The following is a 23,212-nucleotide window of genomic DNA, read 5'->3' on the forward strand; positions in this document are numbered from 1 at the left end:
TGCTGGGGCTGAGTCCTGGACAGGGCCCCTTGGCCCATGTCCTGGGGGCGAGGCTGCGTAGGGGAGAGTCACCGCAAAGGAGAGGCAGGGTGGGAGGGAATGGACCTCAAAGTCAGTGGGCCTCTTCCCTTGGGACCTGCCTTCTCTGGGCCTCCCATAACCACACCCCTGGGGCTGATCACCCTAGAGAGAAGTGAAGAGTTTCTCAACCTCAGGTCTAAGGGGTTCAGTGAATGGGCCCTCAGAGAGGTTTGAATCCCCTGAAACCATACACGACTGTGTGGAGAGTGTGCATGTGTTGCTAACAAAAGTGACCACCTCAGCAGGGTCCACACAGAGAGAGTTGGGAACTCTTGCTATAGAACTTTGGGAGCTGATAGGGCAGGGGCCTGCCAAGGGCATCCTGGGGACTGCTTGGGGACTTCTGAGATCAGTTATCCCCTAGGGCAGGCTGCTTTGCACTGGCATAGCCAAGAGGGTGGGCAGTGCTGGGACTTTGTGAAATGGCCTTTAGAGGACTTCCGGTGTTTCTAGAACAGTCTGACAGACACTCACTGGCTAACTCCTAACAAGTCCTTGGCCTGGAGCAAACCAGCCCCACCTGGAAAGCGGGTGGCATCCCTGCAGCATCCTCCGCCCCTGTGGTGCCCCATCCACCCACTTCTGGCCCTGTAACCACATAACCATGAGAATGAGCCATTGGGAACAGCGAAGGGACTATCGTCCACTCCCTCCCAAGCCATATAGGCCAGTCATCAAACACTTGCCAGACAGCCAGGCAGCCAGCCAATCGGCCTCACCCCATTTCCAGCCAGGAAATGTCGGCACCCCCAAATCTGTCTGAAAAGCCAGCCCATTAAAGTCTGCCCCAGACGCTGGAGTGAGTCAGAAAGCACACAAGTGGGCCGTAAGCTGGCTGAGTTGGGCAGGGAGCAGGAGAGAGCACTCATCAGAGGTTGCCTGCTTCAGAGTTAATTCTGTTACTAGCCAGCCTGGGAGTTACTGGGGAGGCAGGGAGGGTAGAGGGAGCAGGAGAAAGGGCAGATGGGGAAAAATCCACCTCTACAGATTTCACCTTCTGGGTAGCAGCCTTTGCTTTATACCTCACATTTCATTCGGGTTAGAAATACTTATTGAACACTGGGCTACACTCTAGGTGGGAATACAGCAGCGAACGGGAGATCGAATCCCTGGCAAACAGTGGTAAGTGCTTAGGGAAAAATATTCACAGGTTCTCACAACCATCCTTCCAGATAACTAGCCTCGGGGTTGCTCTTGATACCGGAGAAAATGCAGGTTTGCGGGGGAGACCCAACTGGGCAACTGGGTGGGAACCACCCCCAAAGCTCATGCTGTTTCCACCATGCCCGAAATTAGAGCCTTCTCAGAAGCAGAGTTTTCTAAAACTAAGGGTGAGGACATTTGCTGAGTTCCCACTAGGTGCCATCAGGCCCTTTATACACAATCCTTTGCTTTCTCGTGCTTGCAAAAAAATGTTAGGTAGGCAACATAGTGCAGCTGCTATCTTATAGATGCAGAAAACTGATGCTCAGCCAGAGAAAGTACATTCCTTGAGGTCAGATAGCCAGCGAGGCCCAGCCCAGGTCTAACATAATTTCTGCTAAGGGTTTCCAAAGTGCAATGTTCACCAGTGTCCCTGGGTCACCATCGGAAGGAACTGACCTACTGAGTGAACATCTCTGTTTCCATGGCCAGTCTCAGGTGCTCAGTCTGACCGAGCACATGACATAGCACACTTGGTAGACGAAGCAGGTACCTGGTCACTAGGGGTCAGAGAAAGGACAGTACGAGGTGGAGAGGCGGGAGTGGCCCTTGCTGACCTTTGGTGGTTGCCTCAACTATTTCAAGCCCTCCGGGGTGGCTGGAGAGCTGGGAAGGTGGAGGGCACACCGTGAGCCAGGCCTGGAGGCTGGAGGACAGGCGTAGGCTGGTTGTGGGACCAGGAGACTGGCGTGGAGAGTGCTAGGGCCAGGAGGGTGAGAGGTTGGCCAGAGAGGGAGTTGGGACGAGCCTGCAGAGATCTTGAGGTCTGAAGATTTGCCCTCGTGGCAGAAACCAGGTGAGGCAGGCTGTCACCTCCACGCTGAGGTCAGGGGCATTCTTACCCAGAGCAGGAATTGAGCTCCCAGGGGATCCCTTGGGTGGCTCAGCGGTTTAGCGCCTGCCTTTGGGCTGGGGCGCGATCCTGGAGTCCCGGGATCGAGTCCCGCGTCCGGCTCCCTGCATGGAGCCTGCTTCTCCCTCCTCCTGTGTCTCTGCCTCTCTCTCTGTGTGTGTCTATCATAAATGAATAAATACATCTTTAAAAAAAAAAAAAAAAGGAACTGAGCTCCCAGAAAAAGCCCCTCTGGGAGGAAGCCACTATCCCTGACAGTGCTGCCTGCATCCCAGGCTGCTTCAGATGCTGAGCCCAAGGCAGGCTTAGGAAGTCAGGAAGCTGATCTGAGGCCTGGGCGATCCCAACAAAGTCCCTGGCTCCCCCCATCTTATGGGTCCCGAAGGGAATTACAGCTCCAACCCCCTGATGCTAGCTCTCAAATGAACACCGAGACTTTGGTGCATCAGGGAGATATGATCAACTCCCTTTACACATAAGGAAACAGGTTCAGGGAAGCAAGAGTCTTTCCCCCAAAGCCCCAGCCCTGGGATCAGAGTGTTCTCTTGTCCCTGGGGCTGGTCCCATGCAGCCTGGTGACTTTCTCCCACTTTGAAAGCCTGGGAGACAGCGTGTACCATGGACACATCCCCCACCATGGACGCCCAGAGGGGCAGAGGTGGGTAAGTCACGCCTCTTCAGCTGGATTGTGAAGGGTTTGCTGGAGACCAGTCTCTGCCCGGGCAGCCCTGGCAACGTCACACACAGGTGGCAGCAGCCAGTGAGCAACCCAAGGTGGCCTGCCTCAACGGGACTCGGCTCTGACAGAGCAAGGGCATAGAGAGGCCAGGGGCATGGGGCACAGAGGCCAGGATTCAAACCCAACATGGGGGCCCAGAGTCCACGCCCTGACCCCTGCACCATGCCACCTCTCTGAGTAGACCTGGCAGGTCTATCAGATGCTGAGGCCAGCACCCTCCCCAGGATCCCAGGTAACCTAAGCTCGCACTCTCGCCCCGCAAGCCCTCCTCACCACCCCTCCTCTGCTTTGGTATCACCCCTGCACTGAGCCTGAGCTACCGATTGGCCCTGAGCAAATGCTTCGATAAATCGGAGTCTGGTTCTCTTACACCAGAAACAATCCCACCCCTGCATGGCTTTTTCCTCTGGCCTCGTGCCTTCTTAGATCCAGCCGGTGGCTCACAAATGAGCCCTGCGTCAGAGCTGAGGAACTGGTGTTCATTAACACGAAGTGTCGGGTGGTTAATTGGGATTTATGTCCCCAGACACACACCTCGTAGTTGATGGATGACGTGGGTCCTGGCAGCCTGAAGCAGGGGGAGGGGTTGAGCAGCTCTGCCAGGGTCCTCACCCCAGTCACCTTGCCCAGGACAGAGCTTGAGCTCCGGCTACAGCTGTTACACAGGGTGGGGTAGGGGGGTGGGGGTCACCTTTGCACATGCCAGTTCCTCCCTCCATGCTTCAACCACTCCTTCCTGCCCCTTCTCCCTAAAGACCATGGAACTGAAATCAGACAGACCCGAGGGGGGCTGTTTGGGGCCAGCTCTGTGATCTTGGGCAAGTGGCACAATCTCTCTGAGCCTCAGTTTTTCCATCTCCAAACTCTAAAGCAGATGAGTCATGTTCCAGGGCCAAGCACAAGGCTTGAGTGCAGCAGGTGCTCCACGGAAACTCCCAGAGAGCCCCCGGGCCCCTCAGTCTCAGCGTGTCCCCCCCAAACCTGTGCCCCCATTATCCCCTCTGCCACCCCCAGTAGCCCCAGCCAGAAGTCTGGGATGTCATCTGGGACACCCCCTGAACATGTAGTCACCAAGTCCCGACGACTGTACCTTGTAAGTGGTTGTCCCGGCGGTCCACACATCCCCAACTGCTATCACCGTCTAGACACTTTCATGTCTCCTAACTGGTCTCCCTACCCCACCCCATCTCATTCTGCCCTCCTCCCCAGGAAACCTGCCTTGCAGCCAGAAAGTTCCCTGTAGAGTGAATCTGGCAAGTTTCCTCTTTTGTTTACAACCTTTCCGTGGCTCCCTCTTGCCCTCAGGACAAAGTCCAGCATCAGTTTCAGAGAGGACCTACAGAATCCTTTGTGACCCTCCCCCCGCCCCGCTCCCACCTCACTTCCTGCTGGGGCTCCCCAGTACCCTGTTGCAGCTCCTCAGCCCACCATGCTGCCCGACTCCAGGTGGCCCATGCCCATGTTATTCCATCTTTCCCTTCCCCATCTGCCCTGATTAACTCCCACCTTAGGACTTGGCGTGGGCACCAGCTCCTCTGGGAAGTCTTCCCTGCCTGCCCAGGGTTAAGGCCTTATGGGCTCCCCAAACCCCCCATGCTTCTGCCTTTTCTTCCTGCAGAAGAACTTTGTACCTAGTAAGTGCCTAGGCGTGAACACTGCAGACCTATCCCTAAGAGGTCTGCACAAATAGGAGGATGAGAGGCCTGCAGGATTCAAACCTCCTTCCACCTAAACTCCTGCCAGGACCCCCCAGGCTGCCCCCAGGCTCACCCAGAGACCCTGCAAGGGGGCTCAGGTTGGGTGGATTCTCCTGGGCCTCAGAAAATGGCCAGGGCTCCCTCAGCCTCTCCTCCAGCCCCCAGTGGCTGCCTGTGGCCCTACAGGACTCACAGCTCTCTCTGAACCAAAGTACTATGACCATCTGCTCTTCCAAGCATTTCATTAGCCCCTGAGCAGGCCCAGGAGCCTCTGAAGCCAAGCCCAAGCCCAAGCCCAACAGCAGGCCATCAATCTTCCTGCCAAATCCAAGGCAAAATAGTTTCCCAGTCCTAGGCCAGGCCCTTGGTGGCAGCTTTCCTGGCCAAAGGCTTGGGGGATGCCTGGGTGGCTCAGCAGTTGGGCATCTGCTTTGGCTCAGGGCATGATCCTGGAGTCCTGGGACCGAGTCCTACATCAGCTCCTTACATGGAGCCTGCTTCTCCCTCTGCCTGTGTCTCTGCCTCTCTCTCTCTGTCCAATCCCTCCATCTCCCATGAATAAATAAATAAAATCTTTAAAAAACAAAAGAAAACAAAGGCTCACAGAGCAGCCTTCAAGTTGGGCTGCTCACTGCCACCCTGGCACCTCCAACCCAGCCTCTACATGGCAATGCTGGGGGCTTTCTAACCACACGTTTGATGGGGCCCATCCTGAAAACCTTCAGTGGCATCACTACCCACCTGAAGGAGGAAGTCCCCACTCCCTGACTGGCCCAGGAGGCTGCCTGATCTCACTGCACTCACCATCCCGGGCTCCCCAGGCCACTGTCACCCCCCTTCCTCCAGCTTGCTTCAACTGCATAAGCCCACAGTTGCTCCTGCCTGAACCCTGCCTTGGCACAGGTTGTTGCTCTACTTGGCAGACCCTTTGCACCTTTTTCAGGAAAAGGCATGGCAAATGTCACCTCCTCTGGGACTCCTGCTTGGACTTCCCAGGAAGGCAGAGGTTAGCTCCCCTATGCCCTTTCAGGACCGGGTGCTCACCCATTATGACCCACCACACGGCCGCTGTCTTTTCATCTTTTGGTGTGTGGCTCTGCAGCTAGACAGAGCTCCTGGAAGGAGCTCACAGCAAAGCTCGAGGCAGGCACTACCATGGCTGGGGAGTAAAGGAAAGAAGGAAGGAAAGGGTCATTTCCGTTTCCATGCATCAAATACCTGCTGTGTGCCTACTGTGGTCCAGAGGCTCCATTAGCCGGAACCCGACGACTCGCTTCAGAAGCAGGCCCTGGAGTCCAGGCAGGGGCTTGAGCTGTACAACTGTCACCTGCCAGGTGAGCAGAGCCCCAGGCCATCGTGGAGGACCCCCCCGGGCCCACCGCCCCTTCCCCAGGCCTGGGGTCTCACGCAGGTTCAAACTGGCCCTGCCACTCCCTGGTGGGGTGATCTGACCTCTCTCCTGTCCTAGACGGAGGCTGTGGTGGGTCAGCCGCTTGTCCACACTCACAAGGCTGACCGGAGGAGCGGCAGCCCCGCTCGTTGGCCGGACCAAGCATAGCATAAGCACACCCGGGAAGATGTTCCCCATTCGGCTTTGAAGGCACTCACCGGTGTCGTGTGGTGAACTTTGTCAGATGGTCTAAGATGTTTCCTTGGGCTGCTGGGCCTGCCACGGGAGCTGTCGGTCGGGCCCAGTTAGGATCCCAACTCTGCCGCGAATTTGCCACTTGGCTTTGGTCAAGCTACCTGTTTCTACTTCTGAAAGTGGAGGTCTCCTGTCTCTGAGGCACAGAGCAGCCAGCGGAGGTGTGAGTGGTGGCAACAGGGAGGTAGAGGCCGTGCTGGGTGCTGTAGAAGCGGGTAGCATCACGCCCCTGCCATCTGAGAAACACTCCCACTGCTGCAGCCTGAGCCAGCCATGGGAACCTTGGCAGACACGTGGTAGAAAGCGCGCCGGACCTGCTGTCAGGCCCTTGTTCTGGGCCCCCCTGTGAAGGGTGACTGACACTCTGACCCCCAGGGTCTATGGCAGGTGGCAGGCAGTGAGAAGGACTCGGCAGCTGCCTACTGTCAGGGAGGGGCCTTCCCAGCGTGCCTAGCAGCCGGGAGGTGTGCCAAGGAGACAAGGAGGCCGAAAGGTCTCAGGCCTCTGCCTGAAGCTAATAAATATATTATTGATGTGTGCGGAGGGGAGAGAGGGAGGGAAGTGGGTAGCTCTGCAACCATCGGGACTGATTTATTGGTTAATTAGGAGGCTTCCAGAGCCACAGACTACCCTGCTGTGTGCATGGACAGGGAGAGAGAGGGCCACAGGGCAGCCAGGGCTGCCAGCTGGGACCCGAGTGTGGCTCAGTGTCTCACCTGAGCCAGGAGCACCAAGTGGCTGAAGGAATAATGCAAGGGGTTTGGGTCAGGCGACGGACCTAGGACTGCGTGGCTGGGGGGGGGGGAGGGGGGAAGCCCACAGGACTTGCTGGCCTGAGTACCTGAACAGAACAATCCTAAGGAAAGGGACTGGGAGCTCTCTGAGGTTTCCACAGCATCCAGTCAAGTCTGGGGAGCTGCCTGTTTAGGGAAGAGTGCTGATGCAGAACCAGAAAGAGCAGAGGAAAACCTTGGAAACGATGCAAACTGACAGCAGAGGCCCCAAAGGTGGAGAAGATGGTTCCATTGAACAGGGAAAGCTAAATTGCAGTGGATCTGAATCCAACTTCTGCTAGACACTAGCTATGTGACCTTGGGCAAATCATTAAACCTTTTTTTTTTTTTTTTAAAGATTTTATTTTTGAATAATCTCTACACTCAGGGGGCTGGAACCCACAACCCCTAGATCAAAAGTCATATGCACCACCTACTAAGCCAGCCAGGTGCCCCCAATCACTAAACCTTTTCTGATCCTTGGTTTCTACGTCTGTAGAAAGGGAACTAATTGAATCTACCTTGCAAAGCTGCTTTGATGCTTAGATTGAAGAACGTAGCACCGCAGAAAATCCACAGTAAATGCTTCATAACTATGCTGCTAGTGCGAAAACGCCCAGGACGCCGTCTGGAAGGGAGAAGGGGCCGGTGAAGGGTAGCGGAGGAAGCCGCGCCTAGAAGGTGCTGACCAAGCCGGAGGCGTGGGCAGAGGCCTGCTCTCAGGCCGGCTGGCTGTGGCCAGACTCCAGCCCCGGGGGCTGTCTGGCCCGGGGGGGGGGGGGGGGGTGCTGCGCTTAGCTGGGGTGACCCAGTGTCACCATCCAGGGGTGTCCGCCGGGCTGGAGCCCCAGCTCGGCCAGGGCGCCTGGGGGGACTGCCGCCATCCGCCCCGGGGGGGTCGTGCGGTCGTGCCCGGGGTCACCGGCACAGCCGAGGCGCACGAGGCTCACTCGGGGCCCAGGGCGGACGGGGCTCGGCCAGCCCCTGCGGCGCGCGCGGCCTCTCCCCCGGGGGCCCCGCCGCGGCCGCCGCCCGCCGCCAGCCTCCCTCGCGGCCGTGCGTCCCCGGGGCGGCCGGCGGGGCCCGCGGTGGCGGGGCGGACGCGGCGGCGGGCGCGGTGGCGGCGGTGGCGGCGGCCGCAGGGCCACAGGCGGCGGAAGCGCGCGCGGAAGTGCCGCGAGGCGAGCGCGTAGACGAGCGGGTTGAGGCAGGAGTTGGCGTAGGCGAGGCAGTGCGAGGCCAGGCGGCAGGCGTAGGTGGCCGGGCTGAAGGCGAAGCGGCCGAACCAGAAGCAGAGGATGAGCGCGTGGTGCGGGCCCCAGCAGAGGGCGTAGAGCGCGGCCACCGCCAGCATGGCGCGCCCCGCGCGGCCCGTGGCCCGTCTCCGGGCCTCCGCCGCCGCGCCCGCGGGGCCCACGGCCGCCCACAGGAAGCGCAGCGTGCGCGCGTAGGCCAGGCTCACCACGGCCACGGGCAGCAGGTAGCCGGCGGCGAAGGTGGCCACGTCCAGGGCGCGCCGGCGCGCGTCCTCCCAGGCGGGCACGCAGAGCTCCAGCGCGCCGTAGCGCACCGTGCCGTAGTAGCTGAGGTAGGGCGCCGAGAAGAGCGCCGCCAGCAGCCACACCAGGCCCACGGCGGCGCGGGCGTTGCGCGGCGTGCGCAGGGCCCGCGAGCGCAGCGGGTGCCGGACGGCCAGGTACCTGCGGGCGGGCGGGCGGGCGGGCGGCGGTCAGCGCGGCGGGGGCCGAGCGCCCCGCGCCCCCGCGCCCCCGCGCCCCCGCCCTGCACCCGCGTGGACGCTGCGCCGGGACCTGGGGCCGCTGGCCTGGCTTTCCGGCTTTCCGGGTCTGGGCAGCAGGGGCGAGAGGGCGCCGCCCGCCTGCAGGGGGCTGCAGGGTGAAGGGCATCGACAGGCCAAGCGCCTAGGGCAGTGCCTGGCACCCAGCAAGGCTGGGTTAGAGGCTCGGAGGGAAGGGACAGTGAGCCTGGCTTGGACCCCAAGTTCGGAACGGCGAAGGCAGGGATGACCGCAGACCGGGTCAGGTGTGGGCAGTAATAAAACACCTGATGAATTCATTCATGTGTTCTTTTTGCCATTCATGCGACACAGGGCATCTACTACGTGTAGGGCTCTGTGCCCACACGTGAGACACAGAGATGTCCCCTGGAGGCTCACAATGGAGTGGGGGGAGGGCAGGATGGTCCCCTCAAGGACACTCTGCTGCCGCCCAGAGACTGGTTGGTGGGGGCCACAGAGCTGACCCTTCTCTCCCTCCCATTTCCTTTTTGGCTCCCTGTTCTCTCCTTCCTAAGGAATCTGTTCAGGTCTTCCCTCCCCAGCCCAGACCCAGCCAGGTCCCGGGCACAGCCCACCTGTCCACCGAGACGGCGGCCAGCGTGAAGCTGCTGGCATACATGGTGAGGTAGATGAGCAGGTGCACAGCCTTACAGACGAGGGCCCCAAAGAGCCAGGCGTCCAGTGTGTAGATGGCGGCCTGGAAGGGCACGCAGCACAGGATGAAGCAGAGGTCGGCCACCGCTAGGTTGAGGATGAATAGGTCCGTAGTGCTGCCGGGCTCCTGCCAGGCGCTCGGGCTGGGCTGCAGCAGCACAGCCAGCACCAGCCCATTGCCCACTGTGCCCAGCAGAAAGATGAGGGCAAACACCACGGGCACTGCCACAGCACCCACGCTCCCTGGGCTGTCTAGCGAGATGTTCTGTGCATCAGCCATCTCCCCATCTGATGGGCACCTGAGGAAAAGAAGCTGGAGTCCTCAGACAGGAGCCCTCCGGCTCTGGTCACTCGACCCAGGGGTCTCAATCCAGGCCCCTGGCCTGGGCCCAGCCAGGTCTCCTGGGCATGGAGCTCATGGGGGTCGGGGATGGGAGTGGGGAGACGGCCAAAAGTTATCACTGAGCTCCCTCCACTTGTGCAAGCCTGGCACAGTTGCATATGCGTCTGAGGTGGGTTTCTCAGTTTCCTAGGGGACACTCCCATGAATTAGGTGATGGACACCTCCAGGCAGGATGGAGGGTGAGGACATAGCAGATGGGAGGGGGGCAAATCCAACCCAAGTTGCTGATATATCTACCTTACTTCTCCATGAGGGTTTGAAGCCCAGGGAAGAGTCTTGGACATGGGTCAAAGTCAGCAAGACTTGGGTGATATCCCCGAGTCATCATAAAGTCCAATTTAGTGAAAGCCCCACAGGGCACAGCAGGGAAATCCATATCAGTCACTACGCCCTTTCTGCATGAGAGGAAATTGAGGCTCAGAGAGGGGACATGGGAGGTTAATATCACACTTTGAGTGGCAGATCCGGGGCTGTTACCACCCTGGTAGCCTGACGCCCAGGCTGGAGCGCTCATCTGACAGCCTGTTAACAGGTGGTACCTCTGACAATGTGCAAGTATGTGTGAGTGCATTTATGCCGGCTGTGCCCCCTCTCACACTTGCTCCACCCCACGGCCCAGATCGGCCACTACCTGTGGATCCCCTTGCATGCCTGGGATCTCTGGGTTGGTGAGACAAATAGAGGGCATGGTGGGGTGGGGGGGGGGACGGGAAGGAAGGAGAGAAAAAAGGTAGTATCTGCGCCCCCAGCCCCCAGCATGCAGCAAGCCCACCCTGCCCCGAAGCTCAGGATGGGCAGCACCCACCTCAACTCTGGGCGCTGGGCCCTGCTTGGTCCTGGGTGAACCGGCCAGACTGGGGCTGCCTCTTGGCTCAGGGGCTGCCCCTAGGCGCCTCCCTGCAGGTGCAGCTCTGCCTCCCAGTTCTCCCTCTTCTCCTTTAAGGCACCTCTTCTGCCTAGCCAGACTTGGGCACTCCCTCCGGAGTAGACACTGGCCACCTCCTGCTCGGTGCCTGATTTCCCTCGGGTGGCATGCTCTTCTGCCTGGTTCTTTTCTACCTCCCTGCGTTGCATCTGCCTCTTTCTGCAGTGAGGAACCCATTGATCTCACTCTGAGATTCGCTTTGCAGTTAACCCCTCCGTGCCCAGGGCCCAGCCCATTCCTGGCACTCTCACCTCCTGCCTACTAACTCCCTCTCCATCTTCCCTCTCCCTGCCCCAAGTAGGGCTCTAATCCAAGCTCAGAAAGGATTCCTCATCTTGAATAGGGTGTCCTAGGCTAGGAAACCAGAATGAGTCTCTTTTCTGGAGACCAGATAGGACTCCTCCCCCCAGGCCCTGAAAATCCTGGGGCCCATCAGCTTTCCGAAGCTTATTTCAGAGGTTCTGTCTGGCTGGAGATGGAATGCTTTGGTGCCAATCCAGAGTTTGGCTTTAGCCTGAGGGCAATAGGAAACTAGTGAAAGTCTTAGAGCAGGGACATGTTCTGCTTATTTAGTTTGTAATTAGTTTATTTTGGCCTGGGGTAAGGATGAAGAGAAGGGGAATGATCTAGTGACTGATCTGTTAGAAGCCTCCTGTCCCCACAAAAGCCAGAGATTAATCGGTCTTGGTGAATGGCTGTGTGGTTTAGCCATGCACAGGGTTCTAGCCTGGAACTTTTGAAGGAGTAGGCCACGTGGCCAAATGCTTCCAGAGGGTTAGAGAGACTAGTCAGGGAGTGGGGTGGGAAGGGTAAGGTACACTGAATTTCATAACAGTGAGGTTGTTGGTAAACTGGACAAGTGTAGTGGGGACAGAACAATCTGCAATGAGTTAAGGGAGAGAAGAGGTAGTAGGGACTGTGTGTAGTCTTTCTAGAAGCTGGGACACTTTCTTGGGACCGATGGGGCCAGAACTTGCATTCAAGACCCAGGATGCTGGGGAAGGGACTCTTCAGGACTAGCTCCTCCCAGGCCCCTGGGATTTTCCCCAGTGCTCAGAGGTATTTCTTGAAAGCCTGATGTCACTCACGCTAGATACAGAACATCCCTGGAATTCTTAGAAATATTCACTAAACGGTAGATATTAGGACTCATACCTACACTGCCCTGAATTCAGAGCTATCAGAATTGAATTAAGGAATTAGAATGGTAGAATGTCATGATCCATGGAGTGCAGAATTGTAGGATTCCAGCCCGAGCACCGGGGTTTTAGAATCCTTGACTGTCAGAGGTCTACCACCACCCTGAACCCTGAAAGCCCCCCAGATCCCTGGCACACTATCCTGTTTTGGGGAGCCTCCGGCCCAACCGGCTCCTGGCCCAGGGCAGGGCTCTGGATGCGCTGCTACAGGAGGGCGAGAACTCCCAGCAGGGCAAGGCTGATAGGATAGCAGAGCCCGAGGGAAGGCGCGGGGACGGGTGGGGCCGGCAGGAAGCACGCGTCAAGGTCGGGCCCCAGCGCGTCCCTGGCGCCCCCTCCTCCTCTTGCTCCGGGCACCGCAGCCTCGAACCTGGGGCCCACGCAGAGGACGCGGAGCGCGCCGTGGGGGCGGCCTCGGGACGAGCTCCGGCCCGCGGGAGGGGGAGGTGCGGCTGATCCGCGGCCCTTCGACTGTCGCGGGCGTCGGGCGGCCACCGGTACACGCGCCCAACGCTGCCGCCGCGCGGGGGAGCTTCCCACCAGCCCTTCCGGAGGGCGGCGGGCGGAGCCGGCACAGGTCGGCACAGGTCGGCACGCTGAGCGGCTATAGCTGACCCATGGGCGTGGCGCCGCCGCCGCAAGGCAGCCTCCCACGCCGGCCGCCAGGGGGCGCAGCGCCAGCGGTGGCGGCCGGGAGCCCCAGGCAGAGCCCCGCTCTGGCTTGTCCTGCGCCTCGGGCGGTGGACCTGGGCCCGGGTTTCTGGCCCCGCAGGGTACGCCACACCTACTACTGGAGCGCGTGGCTGGTGGCTGCTGGTGGCCACCCCGTGTAACCGCCGGCCTACGCAGGTCACGCACGCGTGCATCAAGCCGCTGGCTTGGCCCGGGCCGGTGCTAGGCCTATGCCCTCGCCGCTGCAGCAGTGCGCCTGCGCCAGGCACACTACCCGGTGGCGGCGGCCTGCGCCTATTGAGGCTGCTGATGTGGCCGAAGCAGTCCTCTTCCTTGGGCTGCCATCTCCCAGCACCCGGAGCTCCTGGTCCCAGCTGCAAGCTCCTCCAGACCACAAGCTAGGATTCCCAGAATCCCAGAGTTAGGATCCCCGCAGCTCGCCCAGACCGTTCCAGGCTACAGGCAGGGCTGAGGTTCAAAGGCACGGAGAAGGGGGTCCCAGTTCCTTGTCGTGAATGAGGAAGGGCCTTCTCATCCTCTCTGCTCTACCTTCAGCAAGGTATGAGTTCCCCAAGGCTACACCACGCTGAGGCTGGAGCTGGGGTGAATCTGAGCCTATCCCACCTGGCCTCCCACCCCCAGTCCATAAAACCCAGAGGGGAGGCCACTGAAGAGACAAGGACCAGGGACAGCGACTATGGGAAGGGGGTTCTCATCATGTCCACTAGGGAGCAGCGAGTCCTAGTTGGGGACAAGTGTGGATGGGGCCTTGGTGGCAGCAAATTGCCTATCCTGAGAGCCTTGCCTGCGGGACTGCCCAGTTGAGTCCAAGGCCTGGATTCCGGAGCCTGGACTCACTGCGCTCCCTGGCGCCTGATCAGCCGGCCACTAGACCTGGAGTGAGAAGAATGGAGGGACCCCAGCTGTCTATGTAACATTCATTCTTGGTAAAGTGCGGGAAACTGAGGCACACACAGGTGAAGGGGCTTGCCCAAGGCCACCGAGTCAGGGACAAAGTGGCATAGAATACATGGTTCCAGACTGTCAGGGGCTTTTCCCATAGTGACCCACATGCTTTCCTTTGGGGCCTGAATCCTCTGCCTCTCCTTCCACACATGGGTTTGGGTGCTCAGCTCCTCCTTTATCTGGGTAGCTGTATGCCATCTTTTGAATGGGGAGTAGGAAATGAGGTGTTCTTCGGGGGCTGAAGAATAAATGGGGTGGGAAAAGGCCTGCAGGGTTGGTGCGCAGCTGCCCTCTCCAGCAGCACAGAATCCAGTTGTGCCACATGGGGGCCCCTGCCTGTATTACCGGTGCTGCCTGGGTCTCATCTTCACCTGGGGTTAACCTCAGAGGTGGTCAGCACCGACATCTATCTACTCAGGAGCCTGCCCTCAGAGCCCAGGCTCCTGCCTGGTTCTTCAGCTGGTCACAGGGCTGGGCCTGCCCAGAGAGAATAAAGCACACCGACATGTCAGCCTGTTTCCACATTGTTGCTTGACACTCTTGACTACACACTTGGCCCAGCCCAGCCCGAGGATTTTGAGAGGACTCAGTGCCTCAGGACTGGGCTGACCAAAGGGCCCTTCTGTCAATGTGGAGGGAGGGAGACCTTGGCTCTGCTTGTCACCAGCTGGGTCAGGGTAGTGCCCCATGCAGCCGCCCCACCTCCACGAAGGCCTCCACACAGCGGTCAATGTCCTCCTCGCTGTGCACGGCTGAGATCTGCACCCGGATCCGGGCCTTGTTCTTGGGGACCACTGGATAGCTGAACCCGATGACAAAGATGCCTGGTAAAGTAGAGAGGGTCAACCCGGGGCTCACCAAAGCTAAATAGGCTTTGGGAGACATGACACATGGTGCCTACTCTCCTGAGGGTCACAGAGGGCAAGGGAGGCACCCAAGGTCTCACAGACATGAGACTGAGTCACGGCCTGGGATTTTCGGCTTGGACAGACAGCTGGTCTAAAAGGGGTAGTAGGGTGAGGGTATGGGGGAGCATTCACAGTATAGGGGTTCCCTCCTTTTTCCTCTTAGGACCCATAACTGGTCCTCTTGCCCCAGCTTCCTTACCTCGCTTTAGCATGTCATCTGCCATGCAAGAAGCCAGCCGAGCATCACCCAGCATCACAGGGCAAATGGGGTGACTGGCTCCCAAGACAGTGAAGCCAGCAGCCTCCATCTTACTGCGGAAACTGTAGACACAAGCTGGGTGTCACAGGGAGCCAGGGGGCTGTGGAGTGTTCACATGCACTCCTGATAGGCATGTGATCCAAGATCTGTGCCTGAGTCTGCAGGATGGCCCAACAGAGACAGATGCAGACCCAGAGAGGCAGATGGGGAGCCGGGCAGAGGAACAGGCAGACCAAAATGGGTGATGAAAACACAGCTCCCCCACCCCAGCCTGCCCCACCCCTGCCAGGCACCGCACCGCTTGGTCTTGGCTGCCATAGACTGGACAATGGCATTGCTCTCCATGAGTAGGTCCAGGGCCTTGGAGGCACAGCCTACGACAGCAGGTGGCAGACTGTTGGAGAAGAGGTAGGGCCGGGCGCGCTGCCGTAGCAGGGACACCAGGGGCCCAGGCCCCGTCGTGTAGCCCCCTGAGGACAAGGGGAGAAGGGTGGGAGTCAGAGGCCAGGTGCCAGAGCCTACCCCAGGGCCCTCCTGACAGGACAGTCCCTGCTGCTCTCTTCTGTATGGTCCCAGCTCTCCCTCCCCCACCTTCCCTGAGACTCCTCCAGGGACCTGCAAGTGGATAAGGGGATCCCAGGGGCACAACTCTGCAGGTACCTGAGGCTCCACCCAGTGCCTTCCCCAGTGTTGAGTTGATGATGGTGACCTGGTCCATCACGCCCAGCAGCTCATCTGTGCCTCTGCAGAAGGGAAGCTACCATTGTTACCACCAGCCGCCCAAGTATCATGGGTTAGGTTAGGGGCTGACTTCCTGGTTTCCCACCCACCCTTAGAAGCCCAACCCAAGGCCCTAGGTGACGCATGCTCCCACCGTCCTGTGGCCCCCAGGAAGCCAGTAGCGTGGCATTCATCCACAAAAACCAGGGCACCATATCGAGAGGCAAGGTGGCAGATCTCCTGCAGGGGTGCGATGTCCCCGTCCATGGAAAAGGCCCCGTCAGTGGCCACCAGGCGCAGTCGATGATTCTGCAGGGAAGCCATGGACAGGTGATGGCTCATGTCCCAAGTTGGGCCAAACCACCCATTCTCTATGCTGCTTGGGGCTCTAAGAGCTCACCCTGCCCAGTGTCTGGCACAGAAGCAGACACATAAGCATTACTGTGTTGGGGCTGGCACATCCTGGCCCCCATCTGTGCTTCCCTGAGCCTTGCCCACCTCTTCCAGGGCAGTCCTAGCCAGTGAGAGCAGCTCAGTCTCCCCTCCGAGAGGGAGGGCGTGATGGGGCCATTTCCATCCCTAAGCTCATCCCCCTTTATGCCTAGCAGGCCCTGCCACACATGAGGTGCTTGCTAAAAGTCAAGGCAGCATGGCACAGTGGAATAAAGCCCTGGGGCTGAGGGATTTGGATTCAAGTCTGTTTCCAACTTTCATGTTCTTTGCCGTGAGTGCCAAGTTGGTCCTTCCAAGCCTCAGTTCATTCACCAGTGGCAAGGCTGAGGATAAGCCCAGTTCTCGTCCCTGGAACCCTTGGCCCTTGTCTTACCTGGGCCTCCTGCAGCTTGGCCTCCAAATCAGCCATGTCCAGGTGGCGGTAGCGGTACTTATGGGCCTTGCACAGACGGATGCCATCGATGATGGAGGCATGGTTCAGCTCGTCTGAGAGGACTGCATCCTGTGGGCTCAGCAGGGCCTGGAAGGAAGAAGGCAGTTGGGAGTGGATCAACCACCTAGGGGTTTTCCCTCCCCATGTCTCCTGGTATAAAATTTCACTGCCATCCAGGATCTTCCTCTGGGCAGGGAGGCAAGGAGCCCCTACCTGCCTCTATCTTGGTCCTCAGATTACCCTCCAGGCCTGGGCTGGATCAGGTCCCAGCCCCTATGAGAGCAGGTGAGAACATGTTTGGTAAGTCCCTGATCCCTGCTATCTCCAGCCTTCCCGTTGATATAGATTATCCCCCCAGGGCCCTGGAAGATTCCTCCTGGAGCACCTACCTGGCCTGACCTTAGCCTCCATATGAAATGGGCACTGGAACCTCTAGGCATCCTGCCAGGTTCTCCTGACTGCCCACTACCAAGCCTTCCACAGCCTAGCAGTCCTCACCAACTCCCACCTGAGGCCCCACACACACCTCAAAGAGGCCAGCGTTGGCATCAAAACAGCTAGGATACAGGATGGCATCCTCCCGCTGGTGGAAGCGGGCTATCTTTGCTTCTAGATCCTTGTGGATGCTCTAAAGAAACAGAGTGAAATAGGTGTTGATTCCTGCGGGGTCACATGAAACAAGTCCTGGGGACAGAGGCTTAGAGGGTCACAGACTCAGCACAGAAGGCCTACAGCCTGGGCCTTTCCCTTTCTTCATAACAAGGGTTTCTCCCCCACAGCCGACAGGAACTCAGCAGATGGTTCTCACTGAGGAATCAGGCTTGCTAGGTATCTCTTCCTGGTTGGATCTTCCTTTGTAATGGGGGTCTAATGTGGAATTATGGGTGACAGTGGCCAAGGCATGACATCTTCCTGACATCAGACTAAGTACCTTTTTTGGTTGCTTAATGGCGAAGAAAAGGATTATGTAAGCTCATTTGGGCCTCAAATTCTTGCGTCTGAAAGCTGTTCAGTCCAAGTAAGGGTTTTGTTGGGAAGTGCCCTGGCTGGGAGTTAGAGTTCTGCCTCTGATATTCATTTCATCGTCCCCTTTCTGGGAAGATGTGTAATAATAATCACAAGTGGTCAGGAGCACAGACCGTTGAGCCAAGCCACCTGGGTTAAACTCCTATCATAATAGGCTGTGTGCCCTAGGGTAAGACACTTAACTTCTCTGGGCTTCAGCCTCCTCATCTCTGTAACAGAGACAAGAATATCACCTATCACGACTGTTAGGAGCATTATCTTTTTTTTTTTTTCCTGTTAGGAGCATTATCAAGTTAATATTTGTAATGCTCATAATACATACTTGGTATATAGTAAGCACTAGAAGTTTCACATTTGTATGTTTATTTTGTAACATTTACAAAATAAACTAATCAACATTTCTTGAGCACTGCTATGTGCCAGGCACCGTTCTAAGCACTTTTGCATGCAGCTCGGAAAAGCGATGCCCAGAGAGGTCAGGTTTCTATTGCAACAAAACAGAAGCCTGATCCTGGCCTTTCTGGTGTACAGCTCCAGGCTAAGAGTGGGCCCAGGGCCCCGGGGATGAGCTGAGCTGGCCAAACCAGCCCTGCTGACTGGGGGAAGCAGCCCGTTGGAGTCAGAGCCCAACACTAGGGACGAGGCACCCCCACACTCCCCCGTAGAAGCCACTGTGTACCTGGGTCCCACAGATGAAACGGGTAGAGCTAAGGCCAGCTCCAAATTCCTCCAGGGCCTGCAGACCTGCCTGGATCACCTCAGGGTGGCTGCTCAGGCCCAGGTAGTTGTTTGCGCAGAAATTCAGTATTCCTGAGGTGGAGGATGGTGTGGACACAGAAGCTCAGGGCAAGAAAGGGCCTGGAAAAGCATCAGTGCCAGGCCCTGGGGACTCCGAGAAGAAACAAACCTGGATTCAGCCTTGAGGCGGCAACCACTGCACCATGTGATCCACTCTGGGGCAGAGGCCAGGACAGGGAACTAGGGGCCCCAGGAGGTACCGTATCCGACAACCACAGGAGAGGAAGGTATGGAACGGACACTCAAGGTGGTACTTTGAGGGATAAGAAGTTTAAACCCTGGCTCTGACTCCCATTCCACCCAAAGGGGAACGTAGCCCTACCTCACAGGCTTCTCCTGTCCCCGAAGACTACCAACAGCCCCTCATCTGGGCCTTGGTTCCCTCACAGGTGAAAGAGGGCTCAGGTGCCCACCCTGGTTACCCCAAACTCCACACAGAGGACTCTGCTGCCTGCTACAGAATCATGTGCTTAAAGTCCAAAGTGAACACAGCTGACCTGAGGAGGAAACTAATGCCCATAAAGGGCAAGGTTCACTCAGCGTGGGAGACTCAAAAGTAAGATGAGAACCTGTGTCTCCCATTTTGATCTGCTCCAGGCTTCCCCCAGGCAAGGGCAGGGTGCGTGGGAGGGAGGGAGTGGGGGGTGGGAAGAGGCAGAGATTTTTTAGGACCTTGATTTACAAATGAGTACAATAGCACCAAGGATCCCAGGCCTATTTCCTGAGCACACGGTGGGTTTGGGAGCCTGTTTATAACCAGGACCCACCTGGGGCCTGGCGCAGACAAGATAGGTAGTGACTACAAATTAGATAGAAATGAGGAAGGCCTGGGTGTGCCTGGGTGGCCCCATTGGTGAAGTGTGTGCCTTCAGCTCTGGTCATGATCCCAGGGTCCTGGGATGGAGTCCCATATCTGGTTGCCTGCTCAGGGGGGAGCCTGCTTCTCCCTCTCCCTCTGCCCCTCCACCCTGCTCGTGCACGCTGTCTCTCTAATAAATAAAATCTTAAAAAAAAAAAAAAAAAAAGAAATGAGGAAGGCTCAGTGGTTCAATTCATGGTGTGATTTCTGCAGCAGCCAAGCCTTGCTCCCTGTGACTCTGGCCAGAAAGTTGGTTTCTCTGACACATTAGCTAACCTTCCAGCTCCAGTATGGGGAAGCATGTGGACCAAAGCTCAGCCTGCCGCTAGCAGGGGCCTTTTTTTTTTTTTTTTTTTAAGATTTTAAGATTTATTTATTCATGAGAAACACACAGAGAGAGGCAGAGACAGAGGCAGAGGGAGAAGCAGGCTCCATGCAGGAAGCCCGATGTGGGACTCGATCAAGGGACCCCAGGATCACGCCCTGGGGTGAAGGCAGATGCTCAACCGCCGAGCCACCCAGGCGTCCCTAGCAGGGGCTTTTGGGGAAGCCATTTCACATCTCTGAGCTTCAGCGTCTTTAAAATGGGTTGTTATTCCTCCGTTTGGGGGTTTGCAGGAGTCCACGTGCAGCGGGTAGTGGAGACCCGCACAAAGCAGCAGGTGCAGAAATGCGGGGCTTCTGGCCGCCACCTTGGCACCGCCCTTCCTTGAAGCAGCCCGGTGGGAGCCAGCCGGGTGCCTCTCTTTTTCTCTCACGCTCTCACAGGCCCGGGTTTCACTCCAGCCCTACCCTCTGAGTGGAAAAGGTGCTCAAGGGCAAATCACCGCCCCCCGTGGAAACAGGTTTAGCGAGGTTCCAGTTAACTTTGGGAAGCCGAAAGTCAGCCTGATAGATCGGGAAAGGTGCCAGCGGCCACGCGGGGCCACCCGCCAGGCGCCGCCCCGGCCGCCCCTCCGCCGTCGGTTCCAGCGCAGGCCCCGCAAGGGCCCAGGGACCCCCGGCCCGCTCCGACGACTCCCAGGGGCGGACGGTTACCTCCGGAGACGCCGTCCACGTGGATGCGCGGCCCCTGACGAGACGTAATGACCCGCTCGCTCTTCCAGGTGCCAGCCCCGCGGATGGCGTCCAGCTCCTCCTCCAGGACGCCACGCAGCTGGGTGAGCGCCGACAGCGCGCGGCGGCCGCGGGGGGCCGCGGAGGGAGCAGCGCGGAGCACGCGTCCGGCCCACATGGTGCCCGCTCCGCCCGAGCGCGCCCGCACTGCCCGCGGCCTTGCCGCCGCCGCCGCTCGGTCAGGGCCCGGAGGCCGGGCCGCGGCAGCCAATCGGGGCGCGGGGGCGGAGTCCGAAAGGGGATTGATGGGCGCGCGGCGACTCCCCGTGGGGGAAGGGGAGGCGGCCCCGCCCACCAGCCCCCCGCCCTCTTCCCAGCCCCAGCCTACGCACCCGGCGCTCGCGGGCTAAGGAGGTGCAGCCGGGACCCCAAGGCGAGACCCTAGAAGCAGGCTGAGGCACGCTCTGCACCCTTCAGCGCCGTTTCCTGGTGCCCGTCCCACTCTTGGAGCCGGCTCCACTCTCAGGTGCACACGCCGCCCGGATTCCACCCTAGCTCGCCGGCCCGATTGCTCCGCATTCGCCTCCGGCCATAAAAGTGAGGAAAAAAGGCACCGCTCAGGGTTTCGCTTTTTTTTTCTATTTTATTTTAAAGTTTTAAAATTACAAAGACAGCAAATTCTTCCCGGCACAAATAACACTTGTTTAAAAAAAAGGGGGGTGGGGGGCGGACCACGCGCAAGTGCGCATTTTCCTATATTATTAAAAATAAAAGACGACTGTACAGGTTTTTTTCTCCCAGCTCCCGGGTGTGAGACGAAAGTACTAGCCCTAGATAGGTATATATACATATACACACAGACACACAGACCTAGCTCTGTGAAACTACTTAGCAATTCAAAATCAACTGTAGTATGTCTTACCGTCCACTTCCCGCCCACTCCCCCCTCCCTCATCTACAACTACTTTTATAAAAGACGCAAAAGTAAAGAGGTTGGGAGGTTTTTAAGTGGCAGGTGGCAGGTCTGGTGCCCCACCAGGCCACCAAGCAAAATCACCTCTTTCTTCTACAGGAGGAACCAAAAAACCAGGGGAAAAGGAAAAAGTCCTCCTAGGATACAATCCAATTGTGTGGAAAAACCCAAGTTTTAACAGGGCACACTGAGGCACTTGGCTGAGTCCCCACCCTTCCCCCAAAATTTCCACTCCAGTTTAACAGGAGACTTTCTGAAGCCACAAAGACCCCCCAATGGCTAGTTTCCAGCTTACTGAGAGAAGCCACAGCTTCTGGGACCAGCTGTCACTTCGATCCCCTCCTTCTCTTCCCCAGGACAATAGGGAGGCCACAGGGGCACACTCACAGTGAGAAGGAAACTGGATTTGGACCCCCCACTGCTCACTATTGGAAGGTGGAAGTCAGCCGCCCCCCCCCCCAGGGTTTTTTTTTTTTTTCCCCCCCCACTTCCCTCCTTTGCCATCCAGCTGCTACCACTCCTCCCCTCTCCCCACCAAGGTTCTGGAACTCTCAGGGGTGTGCCACCTAGATTAGGCTGGCTGACCTTAAAGTACTCCTGCAAACCTTACCATTTCCGGGGTCCCCCTCATCTCGTCCCAACAAGCGGCCTTGCCCATTCTCTCCCGCCCCTTTACCTTCATAGTGAACAAATCAACCAAACAAAACACAAGCCCACCCAAGTCCCTAAACCCATTAAGTAGATTAATAACAAGTCAACAAAACAAAATAGAAGTACATTCTCATCCTTAGGGATGAGAGTTGTGGCTGCTGTCCTTGCATGATTGGTTAAGGAGAAATGAATTATTCCCTAATTTCTGAGGAATCCAGATTCTGTCTCTTAGGAAGTCAGAATACAAAGGGGCAAATGAAGATCAAGAGAGAAGAAATGAGAAAAAGTATTTACAGAAAATAGGAGACAGGCAGGAGTGTCCACAAGAAAAGCCTCATTGTCACTTCTTCTTGCCGGTCCTCTTGGCACTGGACTTGGCTTTGGGCTTCACTGGTTTGGCCTTCTTAGGCTTGGATGCCTTGACCGGCTTGGCCTTGACAGTTTTGGGTTTTTTGGTTTTCTTGGGCGTGGCAGCTGGCTTCTTCTTGGCCTTCTTGACTGGGGTGGCTTTGGGCTTCTTGCTTGGGGCTTTGGAGGCAGCCTTCTTGGGCTTGGCTGCCTTCTTTGGCGTGGCCACCTTCTTGACTTCTTTCTTCGTCTTCTTGAAGGCCACTGACCTCTTGGGCTCGTCGCTTTTGGCCAGCCGGAAGGACCCCGAGGCACCCACCCCTTTGGTCTGCTTGAGGACCCCAGTGGTGACCAGGCGCTTGATGGACAACTTGATCTGCGAGTCGGCGTTCTCACCCACCTTGTAGTGGCTCTTGATGTACTTCTGGATGGACTGGCGCGAGGAGCCAGCACGGTTCTTCTCTGCCTGGATGGCAGCCACGATCATGTCTGAATACTTGGGGTGGTCTGTGGACTTCTTGGAGGCCTTGGCCCGCTTGGGCTTGGCCGCAGGCGTGGACGTAGAGTTCTCGGTCATGGTGGCCTGTCTGGTCCTGCTGTCGAAGGAGGCGCCTTCCAAAGGGCCAGCCCTCGTCGGAGGCCGAGGAAAGCCTTACTCGGGATCTGCTCTGGCGCTCCTCCTGACTCCCGGGCCGGTCCGGGCCCGGCTCTCGGGGACCTGCCTCGGGGCGCGGGAGGACTCGCGGGAGGACTCGCCGGGCCGGGTCTGTGCGGCCCAGCCCCGCCGCTCTGTCGGTCGGTCTCGGCGCCCGGCTCGGGCTCGGGCTCGGGCTCGGGCTCGGGCTCGGGCTCCGGCTCGGGCTCGGACTCGGGCTCGGGATCGGGCTCGGGATCGGGCTCTGCCTCTGCCTCTGCCTCCGCCTCCGCCTCCTCTGCCTCCCTATTCCCAGCTCCGCGTCTGGCGCTCGGGCGGCGCATCCGGGTATTTAGCGGCGGCGGGCGGACCGCGGTGAGGACAGGGCTGCTGGCTGCCTGCTCCCGGCCCGGAATGGCGCCGCGCCGCCGCCATCTGTGTTTCTTCCGCCCAGCAAATCCGACCTTTCCCCCCGGCCCGGGCCCT

General features: G+C 58.3%; 3 protein-coding genes across 3 annotated transcripts; all 3 read right to left on the reverse strand.

Moving 5' to 3' along the window:
• Positions 1-7,937: 7,937 nt before the first annotated feature.
• On the reverse strand, positions 7,938-10,520 carry GALR3 (galanin receptor 3). Its single transcript, XM_038551573.1, has 2 exons — positions 9,365-10,520; positions 7,938-8,691 (listed from the first exon to the last, which is right to left on the reverse strand). Exons 1-2 carry the CDS (start codon positions 9,721-9,723, stop codon positions 7,938-7,940), a joined length of 1,113 nt encoding a protein of 370 aa, XP_038407501.1. The 5' UTR covers positions 9,724-10,520.
• A 3,596-nt stretch (positions 10,521-14,116) lies between these two features.
• GCAT (glycine C-acetyltransferase) lies at positions 14,117-20,325 on the reverse strand. Its single transcript, XM_038550634.1, has 9 exons — positions 20,103-20,325; positions 18,087-18,217; positions 16,908-17,009; positions 16,322-16,468; positions 15,650-15,804; positions 15,436-15,518; positions 15,074-15,245; positions 14,716-14,837; positions 14,117-14,432 (listed from the first exon to the last, which is right to left on the reverse strand). The coding sequence occupies exons 1-9, from the start codon at positions 20,296-20,298 to the stop codon at positions 14,281-14,283; spliced, it is 1,260 nt and encodes a 419-aa protein (XP_038406562.1). The 5' UTR covers positions 20,299-20,325; the 3' UTR covers positions 14,117-14,280.
• Positions 20,326-20,743: 418 nt separating this feature from the next.
• On the reverse strand, positions 20,744-22,953 carry H1-0 (H1.0 linker histone). Its single transcript, XM_038549524.1, has one exon. The coding sequence runs from the start codon at positions 22,667-22,669 to the stop codon at positions 22,085-22,087; it is 585 nt and encodes a 194-aa protein (XP_038405452.1). The 5' UTR covers positions 22,670-22,953; the 3' UTR covers positions 20,744-22,084.
• Positions 22,954-23,212: the final 259 nt, after the last annotated feature.

The sequence above is a fragment of the Canis lupus genome, chromosome 10 (genome assembly GCF_011100685.1).
Source record: "Canis lupus familiaris isolate Mischka breed German Shepherd chromosome 10, alternate assembly UU_Cfam_GSD_1.0, whole genome shotgun sequence".
Taxonomy (NCBI): Eukaryota; Metazoa; Chordata; class Mammalia; order Carnivora; family Canidae; genus Canis; species Canis lupus.

What these genes read in the sequence shown, in the direction of transcription:
- GALR3 (XM_038551573.1), bottom strand. Translation starts at nt 9,723, where the DNA reads ATGGCTGATGCACAGAACATCTCGCTAGACAGCCCAGGGAGCGTGGGT. An exon ending in GCCGCCGTCTCGGTGGACAG is followed by an intron (nt 8,692 to 9,364) that starts GTGGGCTGTGCC and finishes GCCCGCCCGCAG; the next exon opens with GTACCTGGCCGTCCGGCACC.
- GCAT (XM_038550634.1), bottom strand. Translation starts at nt 20,298, where the DNA reads ATGTGGGCCGGACGCGTGCTCCGCGCTGCTCCCTCCGCGGCCCCCCGC. An exon ending in CCAACGCTGGCCTCTTTGAG is followed by an intron (nt 16,469 to 16,907) that starts GTGTGTGTGGGG and finishes TCTTCCTTCCAG; the next exon opens with GCCCTGCTGAGCCCACAGGA. An exon ending in ATGGCAGCCAAGACCAAGCG is followed by an intron (nt 14,838 to 15,073) that starts GTGCGGTGCCTG and finishes TTGTGTCTACAG; the next exon opens with TTTCCGCAGTAAGATGGAGG.
- H1-0 (XM_038549524.1), bottom strand. Translation starts at nt 22,669, where the DNA reads ATGACCGAGAACTCTACGTCCACGCCTGCGGCCAAGCCCAAGCGGGCC.